At 37.8% G+C, this 23,027-nt stretch overlaps 1 protein-coding gene across 1 annotated transcript in view; it reads right to left on the reverse strand.

Moving 5' to 3' along the window:
• Positions 1-902: 902 nt before the first annotated feature.
• Positions 903-23,027, reverse strand: part of CDYL2 (chromodomain Y like 2) — a 241,129-nt gene continuing 219,004 nt past the window's right edge. The window contains exons 5-7 of the mRNA XM_031950348.1: positions 19,741-19,951; positions 9,538-9,681; positions 903-5,266 (exon numbers count right to left, since the gene is read on the reverse strand). Coding sequence (XP_031806208.1) covers positions 5,108-5,266; positions 9,538-9,681; positions 19,741-19,951 — 514 coding nt within the window. The 3' untranslated portion in view covers positions 903-5,107. The remainder of the gene's footprint in view (positions 5,267-9,537; positions 9,682-19,740; positions 19,952-23,027) is intronic.

Raw genomic sequence — 23,027 nt, forward strand, 5'->3', positions numbered from 1 at the left:
GTATTCACATTTTTGCAACAAACTTAAGGCTCGGTTTTCAGCCACCATCAATCGCATTTCTTCAGGGAAGTTTTTTTTTTAGCACTACATATGTAGTTACAAAGGTTGAAACATGGAACCCAATGGTAAGACCTCTTCAAGAATTGATACTTTTTCAAATTCTACTTCAAGCTTAATTATTTCAAGAGAAAGAAAAAAGAGAGAGAGAGAAACGTGTCCTCTAACATTTAAGAGCATTAGATTCTAATGCAGAACTATTGGCACCAAACCAGTATGCTATTGGTTGAAAGAACAGTTACTAATTGTGTAAAAGATTGCCTAAAACGCATATATCCAGCTCTAACACAGAAATAGAAAATTTTAGAATTTCAAAATATATACTGTATTCAAGTCTGAAAGCATTTAACCCAAGATCTGTCAAAGAGACCAAGCAACACTTATCTACAACAAAAATATACATGCAAGATGACCCTCCCCTCCCCAACCCTCCCCCAACTGTTTCCCTTAAATATTGACAAAGGCAAAGTGGAGAATTTGGAAGGTTCTATAAAACAAAATACAGAGAATAAAATAAAATACTGAAAAAGAAAATTCCATTTGTAATCTCAAATACTGTAAATCTTTGTGATGATATTCAGACTGATAGGTACAACAAGAATGTCACCCTGAACACCAAATGGATACAGGAATTCAGGTGAGAGTAAACTCTGGGTCTCCTATGGGCAATCCAGAGAAAGATTGGAAAAAAGTTGCCATTTATTTTCTTTAAAAAAAAAAAAAAACTTTCACAGAAACAAGGTTGTAAAATTGCATGAACATCAATCAGATGCTTTTGTTTTTAAAAACTGGAAGAACTTGTGTATGTGTGTCTGTGTCTTTGTGTGTGCATGTTTTTACTAAAAAATCAATTATGAAAAATGGAATTCTATTTTTCCTTTGTAAAAGGATAGGGTTTTTTTTTTAAAATCTAAATGTTTAGGACTATGGTAGCAAGATTATGAGATCAGATATGCTATTTCTTTTTTCCACTCTAGATCTTCTATGGATAAAACACAGCTTCATATTAGTGTCTTAGATCAATCAGCAAGAACAAGCATGTACTTTAAATCAGTGTCCTAGCACCTTATATTGTTTTAGTGTTATACACAGAGTGTGTGACTTTGCTAGAATCTATGTAAAGGTATCCTTCCCTTGCTGGGAGGACAGACTGGCTCGCCTTGGGGTGGAAACTGCAGTCATTTCTTAGTGGTCAACCTGCCTCTTTGAAACTCCTTTGTATCAGGAGTTTTATGTTTAGCCAGAAATGGTTTCTAGCTTCAACAGAGCATCCTTCAAAGATGACTGAAGATTCACTCTTTTGTGGGCAACTATTCATTGGTCATGGTGTTTAGGCCTGGCTGAGAAGCCATGGCAGAGAAGACCATGATTTTTTGGGGGGGTCAGAGGATTGAGGAAGCTGAGGGACAGAGACCACTGGACAAAGAGGGTCTCAAATGGTAATAACTGCAGAACTTTTTAAAAGGTCCTATTCTCAAAGGGACAGTTTCCTACATGAGAAGTTCTTTGACCAAGAATTTCTGAAGGTTTATACAGAGTATAGATATAGAGCTTAAGGAACTTCAGAAGGCCACTTCATCTAACCATATCTTTTTACAGGTGAAGAGACTGAAACCTAGGAAGTTTTAGAGCTGGCAAAATTTGAACTCAGGCACTCTTGCCACTGTAGCACAAAAGACTCAGTCACTTCATGTCCAAAGCAGAGACCTATAGCCCCATTCTAAAATTATCCAATGAGAAACTTCAGGGAGCTGGCCATTGCTCCTGACTGGCACATATCCTCCTGTATCCAGAGGCATGGATCTTATTGGATAATAACACAGACCCTAGGGAGGAACAGGAGGAAAGAGACAATAAAACAGGGAGGCATGGAATAGGTATATATATGCTAACCTGTAAGGTAAGAATATCTTTGTATACTTGTAAGAAAATTATTGTTAATACAGCCCCAGAACACTCAGAGTTCTCAATCTCAGTTAATTTCTCCAGTAGTTCTACAGGTTGTGGTTATATGACACTAAACACTAAAATATAATTTAAAAAATAAAAAATTCGGTTTGTCGCTTAATAGTACCTGACACCTAACTGATTTGATTAACTTTCATCAAATTAACTGCATTGATGGTGTTTTTTCCTGAAATTATTTTATGTAAATTATAGTCACAGACAGCACCTATTTTTTAAATTGGTTTATCAACATGACTCTTCTAAAATACCCAGAGAATGAATGAAGTCATTCTCACCTTGAACAAATATAAGATATTACAGATGTTATTTCAGATTGTGTTGAATGAATACTTAGGGATTCCCATACTGAGGGGCTGGATGGACTCTATGACCTCAAAGGCTACTGACAAAATGATAATCTTTTAAGCATAGAACCCATATGTTTCTTTTAGTACTATCAGTTTTGGAATACTTATTTCTATTTGATAAAATGAACCCCTTTCCACCCTGTTTTTGTAAACAGTAGATTTTCTTCTCTCTAGGAAAATGTCACAGAGAACCCAATGGATGTTCTGGGTGTTCACAAAGAAGAGGTATTAGTTCTTGGGCCATCTGTTCCACAATAAGAAGGTACTTGAGCCAAGATGGATAAAATTCATTTGTTGGTCCTTCCAAAAGAAGCACTTTTTGCAAAGCTGAGTCTGCAACAAGGACTCAATGGGTCAATATTTCCTTATGTTGTGACGGGCAGGAGGAAGGCAAAATTTTCTTTGCTATATCCTTTCTATTCTCTAGACTATATGGAGCTCCTATGAATCCCTCAATCATGTTTTTCCTGTTCTGCCATCGGTTTTCTGGCTTTGGATATCTGATGGTACTGCTTCTAAGGAAGCATGGCCCAATAATGACTAAGATCATGACTAAGAAAATGGGTATGAGGGCCTTCCCTTGAGCTCAGGGGAAGCCCAGGTCTTAGCAGGCACATGGGTCACCAATGTTTGGTCAAGAAGCCGGAGGCTAGGTTTTATGAGAAGTCCTCTCTTTTCGAATCAAGCTGAGCAATCTTCTAGAAAATCACACTATGGAAAGAATTATAGCAATAATTGTAGCTGGGGCTCTTTGCAAACAGCCCTTCTTGGACATGCCCAGTTTTGATTGGTCTTTTTTTCCTGCAGGCTATAAAAAACTGTATGCTGATGGAGGAGGGAGGAATGTGAATAGGTCTGAGAAGTTAGAAGAAAGCAAGTCAGACAAGTGGAGAAATAGGGAAGAGGGCCCTCATTCGCTTTCTTAGAGTGAGTGTCTGCCTACTTTTTGCACTAATTTCTATATGGATTTTTCACCTTTGTGAGCTCTTCTTGATTTTCCCCTTACAAATGAGGAAAAATCTCTTCTGGTGGCTAATTCTAGATTTTTTTAAAGGTCAATCCAAAGCTGGCATCTTAGAACTCAAACAGATTTAATAGTAGGATAAGTATTTATTGCTCCCTTCTTTAACTCTAGGACTCTGGAAAAAAAGTTTCTAGAGGACCAACTTTTATTTTTTATTTTATTGTATTTATTAATACCTTCAGGGACTCTTCTACCCATATAACCCATCAAAGCTGAGACTTTCCCTATGGTTCTCAAAGGCCCAATGGACAGTATGTTGTAGGAGATTCAGCAAGAGCTGTTAGGAAGACTAGGGACTGAATTCTGCCTCAGATACTTATTAGTTGCCTCAGTAAATCACTTAACCTCTCTAGGACTCAGTTTATTTATCTGTAAAATGAGAGAGTTAGATTCAATAACCACAAAGGTCCCTTTCAGCTCTATATCTCTACTCCTTTGCTTTCCCAAGACGTTCAAGAGACATATGGAACAAACACTCATTCATCCCACGCTAATGTGTTCTAGGCCGGAGAAGAGATATTTCACAAAATGGTGCTGCCTCCACCTGGTGCTCAGTCAGGTTACTGTGAACTGAGGATGCTTAGACAAGATATTGGCTGGAAAGCACAATTCTCCCCAAAAAGACAATCAGCAAAGAGAAACATTTCCCACCATCATTCTTTTTGATGAGTCTACAGTAAAAAAGCAAACAGATAACAGCTTGAAACAGTTTCCTATTGAGGAGCAGTTCAGAAGGATTCATTTGTTATCTGGAAAAATTCTATGTTGCTTTTCTATTAGAATTTTCTCTCATTGTGGCTTATTACTAAGATGCGCTGCCTAGCACAAGCCTTGAATTTGGTCCAGGGCAGTATGAAAATAACATCTTTGTGAATAACAGACAGTTGAATATAAACACAAATAAATAAGTTAAATAAGTTTAATTAAAGGGAAAAAAAACATTTTTCCTGGTAGTTTTTGCCAAAAAACAAAAAAACAAAAAAAACACAACCCAACTAATTTTACATATAATACACATAAATTATTAGAATCACCACTTACAGTGTTGAAAAATATATATTTAACAAAACGTTTCTAAATTTATAATATCTGGGTTTGTAAATGACTTCTGTTAAGATTTTCAGACTAAGCCCTAGAGGTCACACAGATCCTTGTGGCAACAGGAAGGAAACTGAGGCAGGGTCTATGTGATTGACTGGGCTGGTCTTGCCTGAGGATGACAGACTGGAATCAATCATGCTGGATCTAGTCCTTGGATTGGCATTCGAGCATAGTAACAGCTGGTCAAAAGCTGGTGCTCTCCAAAGAGCGGTCCCCTCATTGACACAGCCTGAGTCAAAAAGACAGAGAAAACTGGAAGAAACGGGGCTGCCTCACTGGATCGTGGCCACGCCATCCAGAACCAAGGTCGCTGCCTGCTGAGAGCTCCCTCCGGGAAGAGGCAGCCCCTTGGGGGAACCCTTGAGCAAGGTGGGCCGGCTGAGACCGCCGAGCCCCACAGTGACACACAAAATCAAACCAACGCAGAAAAAACCCAGTAACATCCCAGAATGATCACGAGGAAAACTGACACGGGCCTAGGTATGGAGAGACATTCACAAGCTCCTTTCCAGAACACTGGGCTCCAATGTTTCGAACACAGGGAAGAGCCACAAGTCAGGATCATTACTCTGGGCACAGAGTGGGGGTGCAAAAACCAGAGCAGAGCCTTTCAGACTTCATAAATTTTTTCTTGCAGGTAGCTGAATAATGAATCCAAGCCTTTGGAAGAACTCCATAGCTGCCTTAGCATCTGGCATTCTTTCTCATTCACGTCCTCAAGGACTGATTTCAGGAAGCTCCGAACGAGACATTTAGATTCTTCTAACACCTGAGGAGGAAAAAGAACCCAATCAGACCAGCTGGCCAGTCCCCAAGTACGCTCCGCCAGGGGCATGTTCTTGGGCCATCCAGCAGGAAGACAGGTGACAATGGATGGCAAAATGTCAGGTTTCTGCTGACCGTGTCTTCCCCTGGCTACCTCCTGAATAGTCTTGCTTAGCCTGCTGTCGGGACAGGTTCCTTGTCATGTCCTTTCCAAGCTCTTTCCAACAGAGGAAAGCAGATCAAAGAAGCAAAGGCTCAACTGTCAGGGCCAAAAAGTACATTGTATACGTGTGTGATGGATTCCTTTGGGAATTGGTAAAAAGCCCATGGACCCTTTTCTTCAGAATAATGCCTCATATTCATAGAATAAAATATATAGGATTACCAAAAAACCAGAAGCAATCATGTTGAAAGAGCTATTCATATATATTGAAATATAAAATATACTGAATATATCCATATGTCATATATTCAAATATTTTAGTATTCAATATATCAGTTTTAATTATCTTAATTAAAATTTTATTTATTTATTTGTTATTATTTTACTAATTTTCTCATTTTTATTATTATATATTATGTAATTATATTATAATAAATATAATTCTAATGTTGTTATATTAATTATAATTCTTGATTATAAAATTTAAATATTCAAAATACATTTTTTAAAAAGTTCTCACACCCCAGGTTTAGAATTCCTGATCTAGACTAACCTTTTTATTTAGAGAAGATGAAACTGAGCCCCAGAGAAATTAAGGAATATACAGTTACTATCAGAATTGTGATTCAAAATCAGATCCTCTAACTCCAAATGAGTATTATTATTATTTTTTAATGTCTCCTGTTTAAGTAAAGTATGGATGGGCTTACAACCTCATTCCTTTATTTTGGACCAAGTATGAATTCCAGGAAAGGGAAATAATGTGCTCTCCTGGGCCACTGTACACTTAGATCATTCAACAATTTAATAAACCTTGTGCCAGCCCTCTGGTTCCAAGCATGAAGCCTTAGATATAATCAACATTTAATGAATGTTTCCCAAGTTGTTATGGCCTCGAAGGCTTTTGTGGAAGAGTGGCTATCTTCTTTTTCCCCTAAGAAGCACCTCTGAGATCAACCCATTGCTTTATGATAACTTTTTTGGGTGCCTATTAATATAAGTGATATGTTATCTTGAGGCTACCAGATTCCTTCATTCTGACCTCAGACTGCAAAGGTCTGCCCACTTATTGCCGCACTTTCCCAATCCCTCCCTTTTTCCAACAGCAAGTCTCATAATATCCACAGGATTTAGAACTACAAGAGACTTGAGAGTTCATCTAGTTCAGAGTTTCTTATCTTCAAGTCTGTGAACTTAAAAATAATGAAAACTGTATTTCAGTATACTGGCTTTCTTTGTAGTTCCCGTGCATTTAATTTCTTGCCTTAAAATGTGATTCTGAGAAGAGATTCATACATAGTCTTTCTGAGACTAATGGTCCAAGTTGTCCAGGATGCACAAAAAAGCGAAATCTTACAGACTAAAAAGAACAATGGTTTTGAAGTTAATGAAAACCCAGTTTTATATCTATCCTTTGACCTTGGATGAGTAAATCATTTCAACCTCCATGAGCCTCAGCTAGAGCTGACTTCTTTTTCTCTGCATTTTCCAGCACCTAGCATAGTTTCTAGTACTTAGGGAAAGACTGTTAAATGCAGATAATATCTATTATAGGAATCAGGGGAAATGATTCGTGTTTGTCAGCCCTGAAGCACTATATAAATATCAATGACCATTATTATTTTACAATTCAAGACATGACAGAAAGAATGCTAGGTCTAGAAATGTTCCTTCCTTTCTCCTCTCCTTTTCTCCCCTCTGCCTTTCCTCTCTCCATCCCTCCCTTCTTTCTTTCCTTCCTCTTTTTTTCCTTTCTTCTCCCTTGCTTTCTTTTCTTCTTCCATCCCTTCCTTCATTCCTTCCTTCTTCACTGTCTTCCCTCTTTTCTTTACTTCCTTTCTTCCTTCCTTCCATTCCTCCCTCCCTTTCTTCCTTCCTCTCTCTTTTCTTCCTTCCTTTTTCTCTCCTTTTCTTTCTTCCTTCCTTCTTTCCGCTCTCTTTTCTTTCTTCCTTCCTTCTTCTCTCCCTTCCTTTCTTCATTCTTCCCTTCCAGTGCTTCCAGTGAAGCAATGGACCCCCTGAGGGATGAAGCACTTGCTAGTCAAGAACCCCATTCTTCCTCCCTAGGAAAGTCTGGGGCAGTCAGGCAGTACAGCAGATAAAGTACTGGGATTAGAATCAGGAAACTCATTTTGGTGAGTTTAATTCTGACTTACTAGCTGTGTGAATCTTGGCAAGTCACTTAATCCTGTTTGTCTCAGTTTCCTCATCTGTAAAATGAGCTGAAGAAAAAAAGTGCATTGTCCAGAAAATCCCAAATGAGGTCATGGAGAGTCAGACAAAAATAAAATGACTGAACAATCATGGATAGGACAGAGACCAGAAGGCTGATCTTCCAATTTCATTTCTTAGGCTCTGATGCATCTCGGTGGCTACATGACTGACTTTTTTTCCTTACTGCTTAAACAGGATATTACTTTCTGGGCTTGGAGTGACTTCTAGGAGATACAATCTACACTTAATTACAAGCTGGTACTTGGACTGAATCTCTCCAGAACAAAGCTTAGGAGTCAAATGGGGATGTTAGGCTGGGCCAAGAACCCACACACCAGGATGAGGTGGATACAAGTCAACGCTCTCAGAGGAAAGAGCTGCCAACTCCTGCCTGGCTTCCTCCTAAGTCCCACTGTTAAAGCTTGATGTGTACTTGGCGTGGTCATTAGTACATTCAGTTTCTCTTAGTGTGACCCATAGCTACATTAACCAAAGCAGAGAGCCCAGAAAAAGGCCATATGTTGGCCCCATCATCCCTTGACCCAGACAGGCCATAACTGGAAAGCTGTAGCGTGTTATTTTTAGAAATACATTAATTAATTGGAGAGTATCCAGACAAGGGTAAACAATATTGGGAAAGGACTGGAGACTGGGCCATAAAGAGGATTCATCAAAGGAATTGAAGACATTAATTTAGAGAAGAAAAGACTCAAAAAGTCCTTGCTATCAGTCTTCCACTGGAAGAAGGATTAAATATGTTCTCCTAGGCTCCCAAGGACAAATCTAGGATTGAAGGATCAAGGTTATAGCATCCATAAACTTCCTCTATAAAGAGAAAGAGCAGATTGGGCGTCAAAGGAAGGAAACCCTTTCTAATGCTTAAAGCAATTCTAAAGTAGAATGGTGCCTTGGTGAGTTAGTGAATAAATCTATCACTAGATGTCTTTAAACAGAGGTTGGATGACCACCTATTGGAGAGATTATATTAAATCTGAATAACTTGAGCAATGAAGTGTTGGTTTGAGTTTGGGTTGAGTATAGAAGTTGTATTAGGTTACCCCCCCCAAAAAAAAAATCCAAAATTTCAACTGAATGGAATCAATTAGGTTCTTTCCATTTCCAAGTAAATGACAAATTTAAAGAGGAAATGAGTTTTTGAGGAAAAAAAAACTAAATAAACCAAAAACAACAAAACGTTGGACTTGCAATCAGAAGACCTAAGATCTAGTCTTGATTTTGTTTGAAATGTCGCTCTATGAGTTGGCCATGACATCACTGGGGCTTAATTCTCCTCTCTGTAAAGTGATGGGGTTAGATTAAGTGAACTTTAACATCCACTGCATTTCTAGAATTCTATTTATGCCACTCCTATTCTAGATATAGCATTTGGGGATCTATATATTGTAGATACTCTGAATTTTAACATTTTATGGATTGTACTCTAAAATTCTTCCCAGCTCTGATTATTTTCTAAGATATTTTTCTACATTCTAAGGCCCCATTATCACTTTTACAATAAATATTTCAATAGCCATGCCAGCTCTAAAATTCTATTATTTATCCTCTACTCAGCTCTCCTGTGTTCTAAAAGTCTTTCTAGCTTTAGGTTTCCAAGAAAGACATGCAACTTTCCATCCGTTTTTCCTACGCTAATCTGATGGCCTTTACTCTTTATTCCTTTCAAAATCATATACATATCTTGAAACAAATCTTTGAAATCCTACTTGTACAGAAAGTCTGATTTTCTTCTGATCTTTGATCTGATGAGCAGGGGGGAGAAAGTTACTCTTTTTAAAAAGAAGTGTGGGGGGGGAGCATCACCATGTTCCAAAGGCAGAGGGGCAGAATGTCTCTGGATCCTGGAGATTTCTCCTGCAGAAGGAAGGTCCAGTACTTACTACGGCACTGCAGGCAGCCATCTCTTTGACACGCAACATGACTTCTTGGCTGAAGGTGGTTGGCCAGAAGACTTGGGACACGAGCCCTCGGCTGCAAGCTTCCTGAGCTGTGAGTTTTCTTCCACAGAATAGCATTTCATTGGCCTGCAAAGGACAAATACAAGAACATACTGAGCAATCAAGACATCTCAAAGCTGGAAGAGACCTCGGAGAGAAGAGAGCCTCATCCATTCCTGATCCTGCAGGATTCCCTCTGCAACAGCCCCAACAAATCATACACACAGAGTAAATAACTATTAAGATTCAAACCCGAGGCCTTTGACTTCCAGCTATCTCACTTTCTGAAGTGATTCCGACATGAGGCAACTCCTCTATCCCAATTATTGGCACTAAATATAGCATTTGCCTGAATATACCTCTTAGAGACAGGTAGAGAATAGGAAAGTGGGTCATAGATTGTTAAATCTTAAAGGGACTTAAAGAATGGCAAACTGAAAGGAATGCTGGTTTTGTATCTAGAAGTGGAGATCTCGGGCTCAGACCTTGGCTATGCTGCTTAAAAGATGATTCAATTTATTTAACAAACATTTGTTAAGCATCTAATCTGGACAAGACATTGAGCGAGGTGTCAGGGATACAACAACAAAAAGAACACAATCCTAGCCTGCAAGCAACTTACATTATACTAGACAGAAACAACACCTTGACAGAAACTAAATACAAAATGGATATAAATGAATTTCAGGTTTTCAAGGAAATGAGGGAATCTGAGAGGCAGAAATGAGTGAGAAGCACAAGAAATAGACTATGAAAGGCTCATTAGTGGGGAATGGAATGGAATGAATGGAGATCAGCAAATCAGTCAGCTGGGCTGGTATCAAGAGTGGATGAAGGGGGTCATGTGCAATAAGCCTGTAGAGGTAAACTGAAGGGTTTTAATGATGAAAGTATTGTGTGTTTTATCATAAAAGTAACAAGAAGCCACTAGAGCTTCTTGGTCTAATGTGTACTTTAGGAACTTCATTTGTCAGCTAATTAGAGGAGGCAAACCTAGATGGAGGAATGGAAGCCAATCACAAGCCTAACCTCAGTAACCTAGGCAATAGGCACTGGTTGCATGGACTAAAGTGGGGTCCAGAAGTGGACTGTGGCAAGCTCATATCAGCTCTGGAGAAGCAATTGTTAAATTGTTAGAGAGAGAATTTATACCTCAGAAAATCTCCAAGTACCACAAATCAAGGCTTGATTTATTATTTTGTTGATTGCCTAGACTTAAGAAAGTGATGGAGAACATGTTAATAATACTGAATAAAATTAAAAGCATGGCAGGAGAACATTTTTCAGATTTCCCCTGGAAAACCAGACTTACTTACAAGCACACTCCATGTGAATGGAAAGAAGGGAATGAATAACAAAAATATTTTTGGAAATAGAATAGACAAGACTCAACAAATGATTAGATATCAAGAGAGGGAGAGAGGGAAACAGTGAAGAATCAAAGATAAATGACTCCAATGTTGTAAACTTGGGTGAGTGAAAGGATAGCTATAACCTCATCAGAAATAAGAAAGTCCATAAAGGGTGGGGTGGAGAGGTGGAAATGGGATAGGAAATTAGCTCTGTTTTGGACATGTAGAACTTGAGGAGCATATGGGGCATCCAGATGGAAATATTCAGCAATAATTGGTGATCTGGGATTAGAACAAAAGAAAGATGAGATCTGTCCTTAGAGATTTGGAAGTCACCCCCAGAATTGACAATTAAGCCCATGGGAACTGATGAGGTCAACAAGAGAGCACATACAGAGACAAGAGTAGAGTGCCCAGGCCAGAGCCATGAGCTACATGCATCTATGCAAGAGACTGAGAAGGAGCAGTTAAATGGGAAGGAAGAGAACCAAGAGTACCACAGAATCATGAGGAAGTGAAAGTATCCAGCAGGAGGAAGGGTTGGTCAATAATCTCAACAATGCAGAGAGATCAAGAAGGACCAAAAGATGACGAGATCACAGAATCACAGACTGAGAAATGGATGGGACCTCTGCCTTAGTAAAGTCTGACCACATTGTGCCAGACCAGGGAGGTGAGATCAAGAAGACATAGCTAGATATAGATATAGATATGAATATAAATGTAGATATAGATGTAGATGATACAGAAATAGATACAGAAACATATATTTATAATAAATACATATAGACATAGCCACATACACATACATATTAAGCAATGACATAAATGTGTGCATATACATACATATAACATATATAGATCAGTATCTATACATAAGATCAAGAAGTCATAGAGATAGATATAGAGATAGACACATCCATATATCTATATACATAGCCATACACATATATGCATATTAAGTTATAGTATATATATGTATGTATAAACACAGATGTGTACATATATATATATATATACACACAGGGATATACATGTACAATACACACATACACACACACAAATATATAACATAAATAGATCAGTATTAATACATATGAGATTCTAGATATAGAGATAGAGGGATAAACTTATATACAAGTTTATCTATGTATATCTATATACATATACATATCCATACACACATATATGGACATATTAAGCTGTAATATGTATGTGTATACACACACATACATACATACATATATATATATATATATATAATATATATAAAATATAGAGAACAGTAGCTATACATATGAGATCAAGAAGTCATAGCTAGCTATCTAGATGTAAATATACATACACATATACACAGCCAGTAGCACATACACATTAAGTTATGACATGTGTATATATTTATCATATTTATGATTATACATACATATATACAAAATAATAAATACAGGTGAATCTCTCTATATATGTAATCAATGTAAGTCACAAATGTGTTTTTTTCTATGTATCTACTTATACCTATATAAATAGCCATAGTCTATAGCACATGTGTGTGTATATCTATATATCTACATCCATGAGATCAAAAAGTCATAGATCAATATATGTGTGTGTGTGTGTGTACAATGTTATACACATTATATGCTTCCTAAGCCCCACTTGGTCATTTTAAGCCCTGCCTGGCTCAGAGTAAATGTAAATAGCAATTGTTTTTTGTTTGTTTTAGCCAGAAACCCTGAGGGTTCTCCCCTCCCAGATTGACCTTTTTTTTTCCTGGACAGGTAAAAGAAGCCATTCTCTCCTTCATTTTTTACCTAGCCTGAATCACTTGTAAAAGACCCCCTCAGCTTAAAGAAGCCAAGGTCTCCCATTGCATCCAGGGCCATCTTCAGTCATCCTGGCCTATATCGGGCCACTGGACCCTGAGGGCTTAGGAGGAAGTCAGGCTGGTGACCTTGCCCAGCCCTCTGTCATTTAAATTCAGTTCACCTGCATATCATGGCATCACCTTTCTCATGTCATGGTCCTCTTCAAGAATGAAGGACAAAGAGCAACTACAAAAACTATCTACACATATTATATATTTTTAAAGTAAATGCTCACAATCTTGCTGTTTACATTTTTAAAGTCTAGATGGTCACTTTAAGGCCATTATTGCAATCTATGCAAATTCTATTAATGGTGAAAGCAATTAACTAAACACATCATTTCTGCTGGAGTGCAGGCCAGATCATTATGTTGGTAGAAATTACCTAATGTTTCTTTATATGGGACAGGTTCTCAACTGCAATCAATGAACTCTGTTAAGGACAAAATAAGGGGATCATCCATTCCTTTTTCTGTGGCTGTAGACTTTGGTCAAGAGGCTTTGAAATACATTCTCGAATAAAATCAGATCTCCTTGGGGTAAGGAACTGAGAGATGATGGGAAAGTGAGGAAGTGGAGGCAATGAATGCAGATGACTTTCTCCAGGAGTTTGGCTGTGAAATGAAGAAGAGATTTGGAACAATTGCCTAAGGGGATGACAGTTCCAAGTGAAAGGTTTTTTGTTTTTTGTGTTTGTTTTTTTTTTAAGGATGAGGGAGATCTGGGTACATTTGTAGGTAAGCAAGAAAAGAAACCAACAGGAAAAAAAAAGTCATCCTGAATTTGAGTAAGATGATTGAAAAGATAACTTACAATAAGAGGTGGAAGGGGATGGGATGGAACAAAAATAAGGGTTTGTCTTAAGTAACGAGAAAATTCTTAGGGACTAGAACAATAAAGAAGAGAATGGAGGATGATATATTTAATAAATTCGTTTTTTGTGGTCAAGATTACTAGCAAGGTAGACCAATTTAACATGTATTGGACTACCTGCCATCTGGGGGAGAGGGTGTGGGAAAGGAGGGGAAAATTTGGGACAGAAGGTTTTGCAATATTGAAAAATTACCCATGCATATGTTTTGTAAATAAAAAGCTTTAATAAAATTTTAAAAAAGATAGACCAGAGAAACATTGAAGCTCCATTTCAACTAGATTTAAGTGAAGTATTTGATAACATATCTCAAGTTATTCTTATGGAAAACATGAGCAACTGGGTAATTAGGAGGATCTATTATTAATTCAATGACTGGATGCAAGGGTCAGTATCAACATTCTGCTAGTTCTTACCTCTTTCAAATTACCTTTAAATAGTGTGTGTGTGTGTGTGTGTGTGTGTGTGTGTGTGTGTGTAAATCTTCCTTTATAGGATATTAATTCCTTGAGGAAGAGAAGCATAAAGCTGGAGAGAAGACAGAGTTTTAAAATAGATAGATAGATAGATACATAGATAGCTGGATGCATGGATAGAAAATGTTCTCATTTTCTCTGTCTTCTCCTGAAAGGGAGAGGGGAAGTATCATAAAGAAGGAAGGGGAAATTGAGGAAAAGTTTGTGGGACGTTAAAAAGACAGCCCATTACACATAAGTAGAATTGTTATGCAGCAGTGAGGGCTCAGGTGAGATTATATAACACAAATTCATAGTCAGAATTTATGTTATATAACATATTATATATTGTGTAAATTCTGTGATAATCAACAGTACAGAAGCACAGAAAAGGCAGGTTTTAAAAAGATGAATAGTCTTAAAGGACAGGGGAGTCTAGGGCAGGGTTTAAGATTGAATTCTAGAGATAGACAACTCTAGGGTCAAGATTGGAAAAGGAGGAAAGAGAGACCAGATCGGAAGATTAAGAAAGAAAAATAAGAGGTTATGTTATAAGAGGAATTTCAGAGTTTAATTTCATGGAAGTCCCTCAATCCTATTCTGGCTTCATAACTTTCCAGTAGAATCCACTCTGCTTGAATGTCATTCCCCTTCAAAACAGAGGACTCAAAAACAGTCCACAAACTGTGGGCTAGTGAACTTGACTTGGTTGCTAGATTCTAAAATCTATTGTTAAACATCTCCCTTTCTCAAGTCTCTCCCTTCTATAATCTACTATCTACCAGTTATTTTTCTAAAAAAATCATGTCACCATATTATACTCTTACTCAATATACTCCAAGGGTTCCCATTTGCCTCTAGAATGAAATATAAAGCATTACTTTTATTATTTTTATGCTTGACATTTAAAGCTCTTCATAATTTAACTCCACCTTCTTTAAGTAACATTATTACATGTGACTCCCATCCAAGCACTCTGAAGTCCACACAAACTGGTCTTCCTCCATGACTTTTCAACTCTGGTCTTTGGGCCTTTAAAAAAAAACGTGGCTCAAAACTGGAGGATGTTCCTTCCTCACCTCTGCCTCTCACATTTTCTGGTTTCCTTTTTCTATTCAAGTATCATCTTCCCCTGTTGAAGGAACTTTATATGTACTTTTTAATGTATTATTTTATATTTTTGCTATTAAAATGAATACTAATTATTACATTTTATTCTTTAAATATAAAACTATTATTATTATTAAAATATATTTGTATTTTATATGTACTATTTACTTTTACATGTAATATGTCATCTCGCCTGATAGGATGTTAACTCCTTGAGGAAAGGGACATTTTGGTTGTTGCATCTCCATGCAAACTGTGGGTACACTTTGGGGTCAAGATAACTAAATTACTAGGCCAGAGAAATAGTGAAGCTCCATTTCACTTAGATTTAAGTGAAGCATATGATAAAAATATATCAAGTTATCCTCATAGAAAACATGACACTCAGTAGCTCTATCATTGGTGGATTCACAACTAGCTTAATTTTAAGGCTGGACCTAGGGGTCATCTCTTGTGCAGTACCCAAAGATCCATCTTGGTAATTTTTCACATTTTTATCAATGACATAGATAAAGGCCCAGATGGAAGAGTTTTCAAATCTGTAGAGGATAAAAGGATTGTGAACACCCTCAATGACCGATCTGGGATTGAGAAAAGCTCTTGACAGTTAGTTAGCATATCAGGATGAAGCAAATGAGAGAAAATTGATTGAAAACAATGGATTAAAGACATTAATTTCACAAATACAAAACTAGAGAATACATAAGGGAGGACAGTAATTTCTTAGTCTACAGTGACCTGCCCCCCAACTTGGTTGCAGTGGATGAGATTCAAAAGAGAGTAGAAGGCTGATTATTTGGACCATATTTGCTGGGGGATTGCTCATTTTCTAGATGGAAAAACAGAGGCCCAGAGAACTCAAGTGCCTTTACTTAAGTTTTTCAAGAGGACCAAAATGACATGGCTGAGCCAGGATCAAGGTACAGTGTGTTTGACTGTGACTGATCAGATTAAAATGAGCTTGGAAGGCTCCTCCACACATTGGGCACAAGTAATCCAAGTGAACATTTATAGTGGAAATGTCTCATATTTCCTTTGAGCTCCTGCAATTATTAAATTTCCTAAGGTTATGCAACAAGTAGGAGAGTCAGGAATCGAGGGGTCCTCTGCCCCCCAATTCAGTGCTCTTTCCCAGTGTGTATTCCCTAGGCTCAACAACGTTAAGTATTCCTCCTACTACTCTGTGTAAGCCACAGAAAAATTATATTTCTATAAAAATGTCAAAGAAGAGAGTTCTTTCTAACAAATAACAGCCCAGCACATGGAAGGGTCCACTTCAATATATCAGGGCACGGCATAATGCAGGTAGTCCTGAGTGATGGACAGGAGGGCCTGACTGCCCATCAAGCAGCTGAACATTCTCAGAAAATGTCAGTTTTACTTCCCTTGCGCAGGCTCTCTTTTAGTATACAGAACTTAAACTGAGGGAGCTGCAGACTTCAGACAGAATGGAGAAACTCGCTCTTTGTCCACCCTAGCCTGAGTTGAAATAAGGCTATCATAAAGCATGCTAAAGCACCATAGGGGAGAGGGTCCAGATTTGTTACATCTGGGTCCCATCTCTAGAATGGGGTTACAAGACTCCTACAGTACTTTCCTGAGTGCCATCTACAAGACATATTTATTAGGGAATCACAAGACGGTCCCCAATAATAAGGCATGCAGTGAGCCTGGGTACCCCATCTCAAAGAGAGGTTTGAAGAGGTCCAAACCCCTGAAAGGGGTCTGGAGGAAGGCTCAGAACAGGACGGCTAACTGAGGGTTGGCTGCCAATCGGAGAAGGTGGAGAAGTGCTGGAAGGATTGTGGGGGGACAGCTTAGCCCAGGGACCAGCTCCAGCAGAGTAGGAGACAAGTAAAGGAGCTGTGTGGGCTGGGAGAGTCAGGAGATTATTTGGGTATCTGTAAGCATTAAACCCTATGTCTTGGATGATAGGTTCTTCTGGCAAACCATGGGAAGACCAAAAAGGGTCTTTTTTCAATATAACTTTATAGCCAAAAGAAATAGAGTAGTGGGTCAACGGAATAGGTTAGATTCATAAGACACAATAATCAATGACTAGAGTAATTGAACGTTTGATAAACCAAAGATTCCAGTTTCTTGGATAAGAATTCACCATTTGGGGGCAGCTAGGTGGTGCAGTGAATAGAGCGCTAGCCCTGAAGTCAGGAGGACCTGAGTTCAAATATGGCTTTAGACTCTTAATACTTCCTAGCTGTGTGGCCCTGGCAAATCACTTAACTCTAATTGTCTCAGGGGAAAAAAGAATTCACCATTTAATAAAAATCTCTGAGAAAACTGAAAAAAATAGGCATTGATCAACATCTAATATCTTCTACCAAGATAAGTTTGAAATGGATTCATGATTTAGATATAAAGAATGATACTATAAGCAAATTAGGAGAACAAGGAATAGTCTACCTTTCAGATCTGTAAAGAAGGGAGGAATTTATGGCCAAGGAAAACTAGAGGACATTATGAAATTCAGAGTAGATAATTCTGATTCTAAATTAAATTAAAGTTTCAGACAAACAAAACTAATGCAGCCAAAATTAGAAGAAAAGCAGAAAACTGTGATACAATTTTTACAGTCATTGTTTCTGATAAAGGCCTCGTTTCTAAAATACATAGAGAATTGAATCAAATTTATAAGAATACAAGGCATTTCCAACTGATAAATGACTAAAGAATATGAACAATTTTCAGACAAAGAAAGTCGTTTCTAGTCACATGAAAAAATTCTTTAAATCATTATTGATTAGAGATATGCAAATTAAGACAACTCTGAGGTACCATCTTTCAGATGGCTAAGATGGCAACAAAAGATAACAACAAATGTTGGAGGGGATGTGGGAAAACTGGGACACTGATACATTGCTGGTGGAGTTGTGAACTGATCCAACCATTCTGGAGTACAATGTGGAACTACACCCAAAGGGCTATCACATTGCGCATACCCTTTGACCCAGCAGTGTTTCTACTGAGCCTGTATCCCAAAGAGATCTTAAAAAAGGGAAAAGGACCCACATGTGCAAAAATGTTTGTGGCAGACCTTTTTATAGTGGCAAGGAACTGGAAACTAATGAGCATGTGGATGCTCAATAGTTGGAGAATGACTGAATAAGTTATGGTATATGAATGTTATGGAATATTATTATTCTATAAGAAATGATGACTAGGCTGATTTCAGAAAAGCCTGAAAAGACTCACATTAACTGATGATAAGTGAAGTGAGTAGAACCATGTGAAAATTGTACACAGCAACAAGATTATGTGATGATCAACTGTGATGGACTTGGCTCTTTTCAACAATGAGTTGAGTCAAGGCAATTCCAACAGACTTGTGATGGAAAGAGCTATCCACATCTACAGAAAAAACTATGGAGACTGAATGTAGATCAAAGCACAACTTTTCACCCTTTGTTGTTTGTTTGCTTTTTTTTCTTTCTTGTTTTTTTTTTCCCTTTTAATCTGATTTTTTTTTTTGCATAGTATGATAAATATGGAAATATGCTTAGAATTACACGGTTAACCTATATCATGTTGCTTGTTGTCCTGGGCAGATAAGAGAGGGAGAGAGAGGGAGAAAATTTTGGAACACAAGGTTTTGCAAAGGTGAATGTTGAAAACTATCTTTGCATGTATTTGGAAAATAAAATACTATCAAACATTAAAAAGATTAATTTAAAGGAAAAAAAAAACTTCATAGCCAAGAACAATGTAGTCAGAGGCTTATTTGAACCCTGAATAAGAAAAATTTGAATATGGTGGAGAATATAGTTGACTTCAGATCAGGTGTCCTAGATCTGTGTGATACAGGGTCAGCACAAAGAGGTCATTCTGTCCTCTCTCAACTTTGGCTGACTAGACTGTAAAATTAGGTTAGCATTACTCAAACTACCTACCTGCCACAATCATGGGCATTCTCAGAATTCTGAGCATTCTCTGAGCTCAGCCATTCTCTGTAAAATTATAAAATGTTATAGAATATTTAGAAGAATTGCATACATTTAACCTGTATTGGACTATTTGCTGTCTGGTGGGGGGAGAGGAGGGAGAAAAACTTGGAACATAAGGTTTTGCAAGGATGAATGTTGAAAACTATCTTTGCATATATTTTGAAAAACAAAAAGCTATTAGTATAAAAATATATTATGAAAATAGGAGTTTTATCTATCATTTCAACATCTGCAAAACACTTTACACATGTCTCATGTGAGTTTCTCACAACAATGCTGGGATGTAGGTACTGTTTTTTTATTCCCATTTTACAGGTGGAGAAACTGAGGCTGAGAGATGCTAAGGGACCTGCCCACTGTCACATATCTATTCAGTGTCTGCAGGAGGATCTGAATTCAGTCCTTCCTGATGCCATGTCTAACAGTTGACCAATATCAATCAATCAATAATGAACAGGGATTTTTAAAAAACAATCAGGGAAGTCAAAGATCATGAAAACAATTTAAAAAAACCCAAAACAACAAGTATTCTTACCAGAGCAACACCGAGGATTTGTGGGAATGTATATGAGGAGCATCCGGCAGGGGTGAGACGTATGGTTGCATACGGTGTTTGAAACCAGGCCTTCTCACTGGCCCAAACGATGTCGCAGAGCGGCAGGATGGATGCGCCCAGCCCCAGGGCAGGCCCATTAATAGCAACCACAATTGGCTTCTTAAACTGGATAAAAGCTCTCACAAAATCCCTAAAATAAAAAAAAAATTTTTAAAAGATGATAATCTTAGAGAGATGAAATTTGACTGTGACCTACTTCTACCTGTGGTAGGTACCCCTGCCACCTATAATTAAACGAGAATACTGCAGGATCCTCGGCTTTCTCTAGGACTCCTGAGGGGATGGAAGCCCTCAGGAGAGAGAGAATGAAAGATCTGGGGCTTTTACTGAGCTATGAACTATCTGTACCCCTTTTCAGCAGCATTAACAGAACCAGAGTGAGGGAAGCAACAGTCCCACTGTCCTCCGCTCTGTCTGAAGTCAGACACTGATGAGCCAGAACAGGCCCACAGGACAGTTGGGGTAGGGAAGGAACTCAAACTATGCTATAAAAAGACTGGCGAATGATCTGAGATATGTGACTTAGAAGAAAAGACCTTGGGGGGACGTAATAGTTGTTTTTGACTTGTTCTGCTTGGCCTCAGAGGGCAGAACTCTGGAAAGGAGTCACAGAAACGCACATTCTCCTTCAAAAATTTCTTAACAGTTAAGACACTTAACTTTATAATTTTCTTAATTGTGGGTGGGGACAAAGGAGAGAATCTAGAACTCAAAATTTTAAAAATAAATGTAAATTTTTTGTTTTGTTTTGAAGGTAACAGGAAAATTATTAAATAAATAAAGTTAAGACACTCAAGGTCAATAGTTCCTTCTTTCTATCTTCAAACACAGCATAATACCTTGTACATAATTTGCTGCTATTTAGTAATTTTTTTGGCTCTAAAAATGTGGATTTTTTTCTCTGCTATTTAGTTGTTTTGGTCTGGGGTTTTCTTGGCAAAAACACTAGAGTTGATTATCATTTCCTTCTCCAGCTCATTTTATAGATGAGGATACTGAGGCAAGTAGGGCTAAGTGACTTGCCCAGGGTCACACAGCTAGCATCTAAAGTCACATTTAAATTGGATCTTCTTGATTCCAGACCCAGCACTTTATTTACTTATCTCCTAGCTGCCTTCAGCACATAACAGATGCTTAATATATGCTTGTGGACTGGTCCATCTATCAGTTGACTGATGTGCCCTAGACCAAAATGAGCTTCTTTAATATGTAAGTAGCATCCAATTAGTTGAAGAATTTGAGCAGAGGCTAGATGACTTTGTTAGAGAGATCTATGAATTGGACAGAAGCCTAGGCTAAATGACCTCCAAAAATCCTTCCAATGATAAAATTCTTTGATGACTTAATTTCCAAAGGGATGTTTATTTGATTTCCCAGTTCATAGTGTCATTAAAAAGCAATTTGTAGAAACACTTTTTTAGTGAGCAAGTGATTATCATTATGTAAATGTCTCAGAAGGAAAAAAAAAACAAGCATTCACTATTCCTCAGTCATGCTGTGTTTGATTCCATATTTTTGTGTATTAAGCAGAGAATCATGGTGCACCAGAATCAGAAGAAACCTTAGAGATTATTCCTAATCTCCACTCCTATACCAGGATCTCCTATACCAATTATATGCCAAATCAGCTAATCTTTACTTGATAATTTTAATTAGGCTTGCCTGGCATTGTATTCCATTGCTAGCTCAGTCAAATCTTGAGAAAATTCTTCCTTGCATTGAGTCAAACTCCTCATTTTGGCAATTTCTATTTATTACTGTAGCCCCATTCCCTGAGGTCAAGCAGAATGGAGTTAATCTCTCTTACATAAACTAGCTCTTCATCTATTTAAAAATCCTAAAAAGTTATTTTTTAGGTCAAGCATCCCCAGTCTCTTCAATTCCTATACTGCCAGGGTCTCTAACTCATTCACCAGCCTCTCCAGTTTAATAATGTATTTCCTAAAATGAGTTGCAAACAACTATATTTTATGACATGGACCACAATCTGGGGCCTGTACCTAGTATCTGTAGGTATGTATACACCGAGAGAACTTTGGATATGTTAGCACCCATATGGTCACACTGGCTAGATTTTTTTGTGTACATGATTTGGGGAATGATAAAGAAATCAAGGGAATAAATTTTTGAGTGAGATTCTGTCAATAAAACTGTTTAGTGTCTAAGATTCCTAGAATAGGGGTTAAAAGTAAATAATAGCAGATACACTAAGACACTAAAAAGAGAAAACTAGTTAAAAGAGTGGAAATCAATGAAAATGATGGAACCCACTGGGCTGATAAATAGTGTAGAGTAGCCACTGAGTAGTTTAAGGACACAGAAAATCACAAAGCTCAACATTTTGCTTAACAATACTGTCTTCCCCCCCTTCCCCGGTTGAGAAAATGGCTCTGCCCTGGGCCAAAGACCTCTGTCTCTGAGTGTAACACACACACATACACAGAGCACATGGCGTCATTTTAAAGAATGGGGATGACACTAAATAGGGTGCAGACTATAGCCACAAAGATGGGTACACTCCATCATATCTAGGGGCTTTTGACCAATTCTCATAGGTCCTTCAGTTATATACAAATAAGTGTTATTAAAATTGTTAGCAGGCTGTTAATAAAAGTCTATTTCTTTTCAGTAATATTTCCAACCATTTCAATTCCATTCAACAATATAGAAACCAACCTGTGGTTTGGACCACTACCACTCGATGCACCATTCACTTGTGTGCAGAACATCCCATTTTCTTCTTTCATTGCAAGCAGCAGATTAAAGCACACACACATATATAGATATATAAAAAATTAGGCTGCTGAGAATATAAAAGATAAAGGAAAAAAGTCACAATACTGCATTAGGAAAAAAAAAATCACTGCGGCTACATTGATGGCCAGGTGGGCCAGGATGTTCTGTGACACACTTGGCTTGTATTCTATACATACAAAGAGTAATCCTCACCCTGACATTAACTATGGCCCACATTGTCACAGACCTGCCTGATGCCACAGGATTAATCTTTGACACCATCAAGCACACCTTTTTTCTATTTAGCCTTTGTTTTGGGTTCTATCCAGGTAGAATTCTGAGGAAGGCTGACCTGCCTGGAAAGAGAACTCTTTGGACCAGGTTTTTAGAGCTTGGAAGGAAAGTTTCAAAAGCGTAAGGAAGTATTATTTTTGAATGAGGCAGGTCTCTGAACCTCAGCTCGTAGACAG

The sequence above is a fragment of the Sarcophilus harrisii genome, chromosome 2, assembly GCF_902635505.1.
Source record: "Sarcophilus harrisii chromosome 2, mSarHar1.11, whole genome shotgun sequence".
Taxonomy (NCBI): Eukaryota; Metazoa; Chordata; class Mammalia; order Dasyuromorphia; family Dasyuridae; genus Sarcophilus; species Sarcophilus harrisii.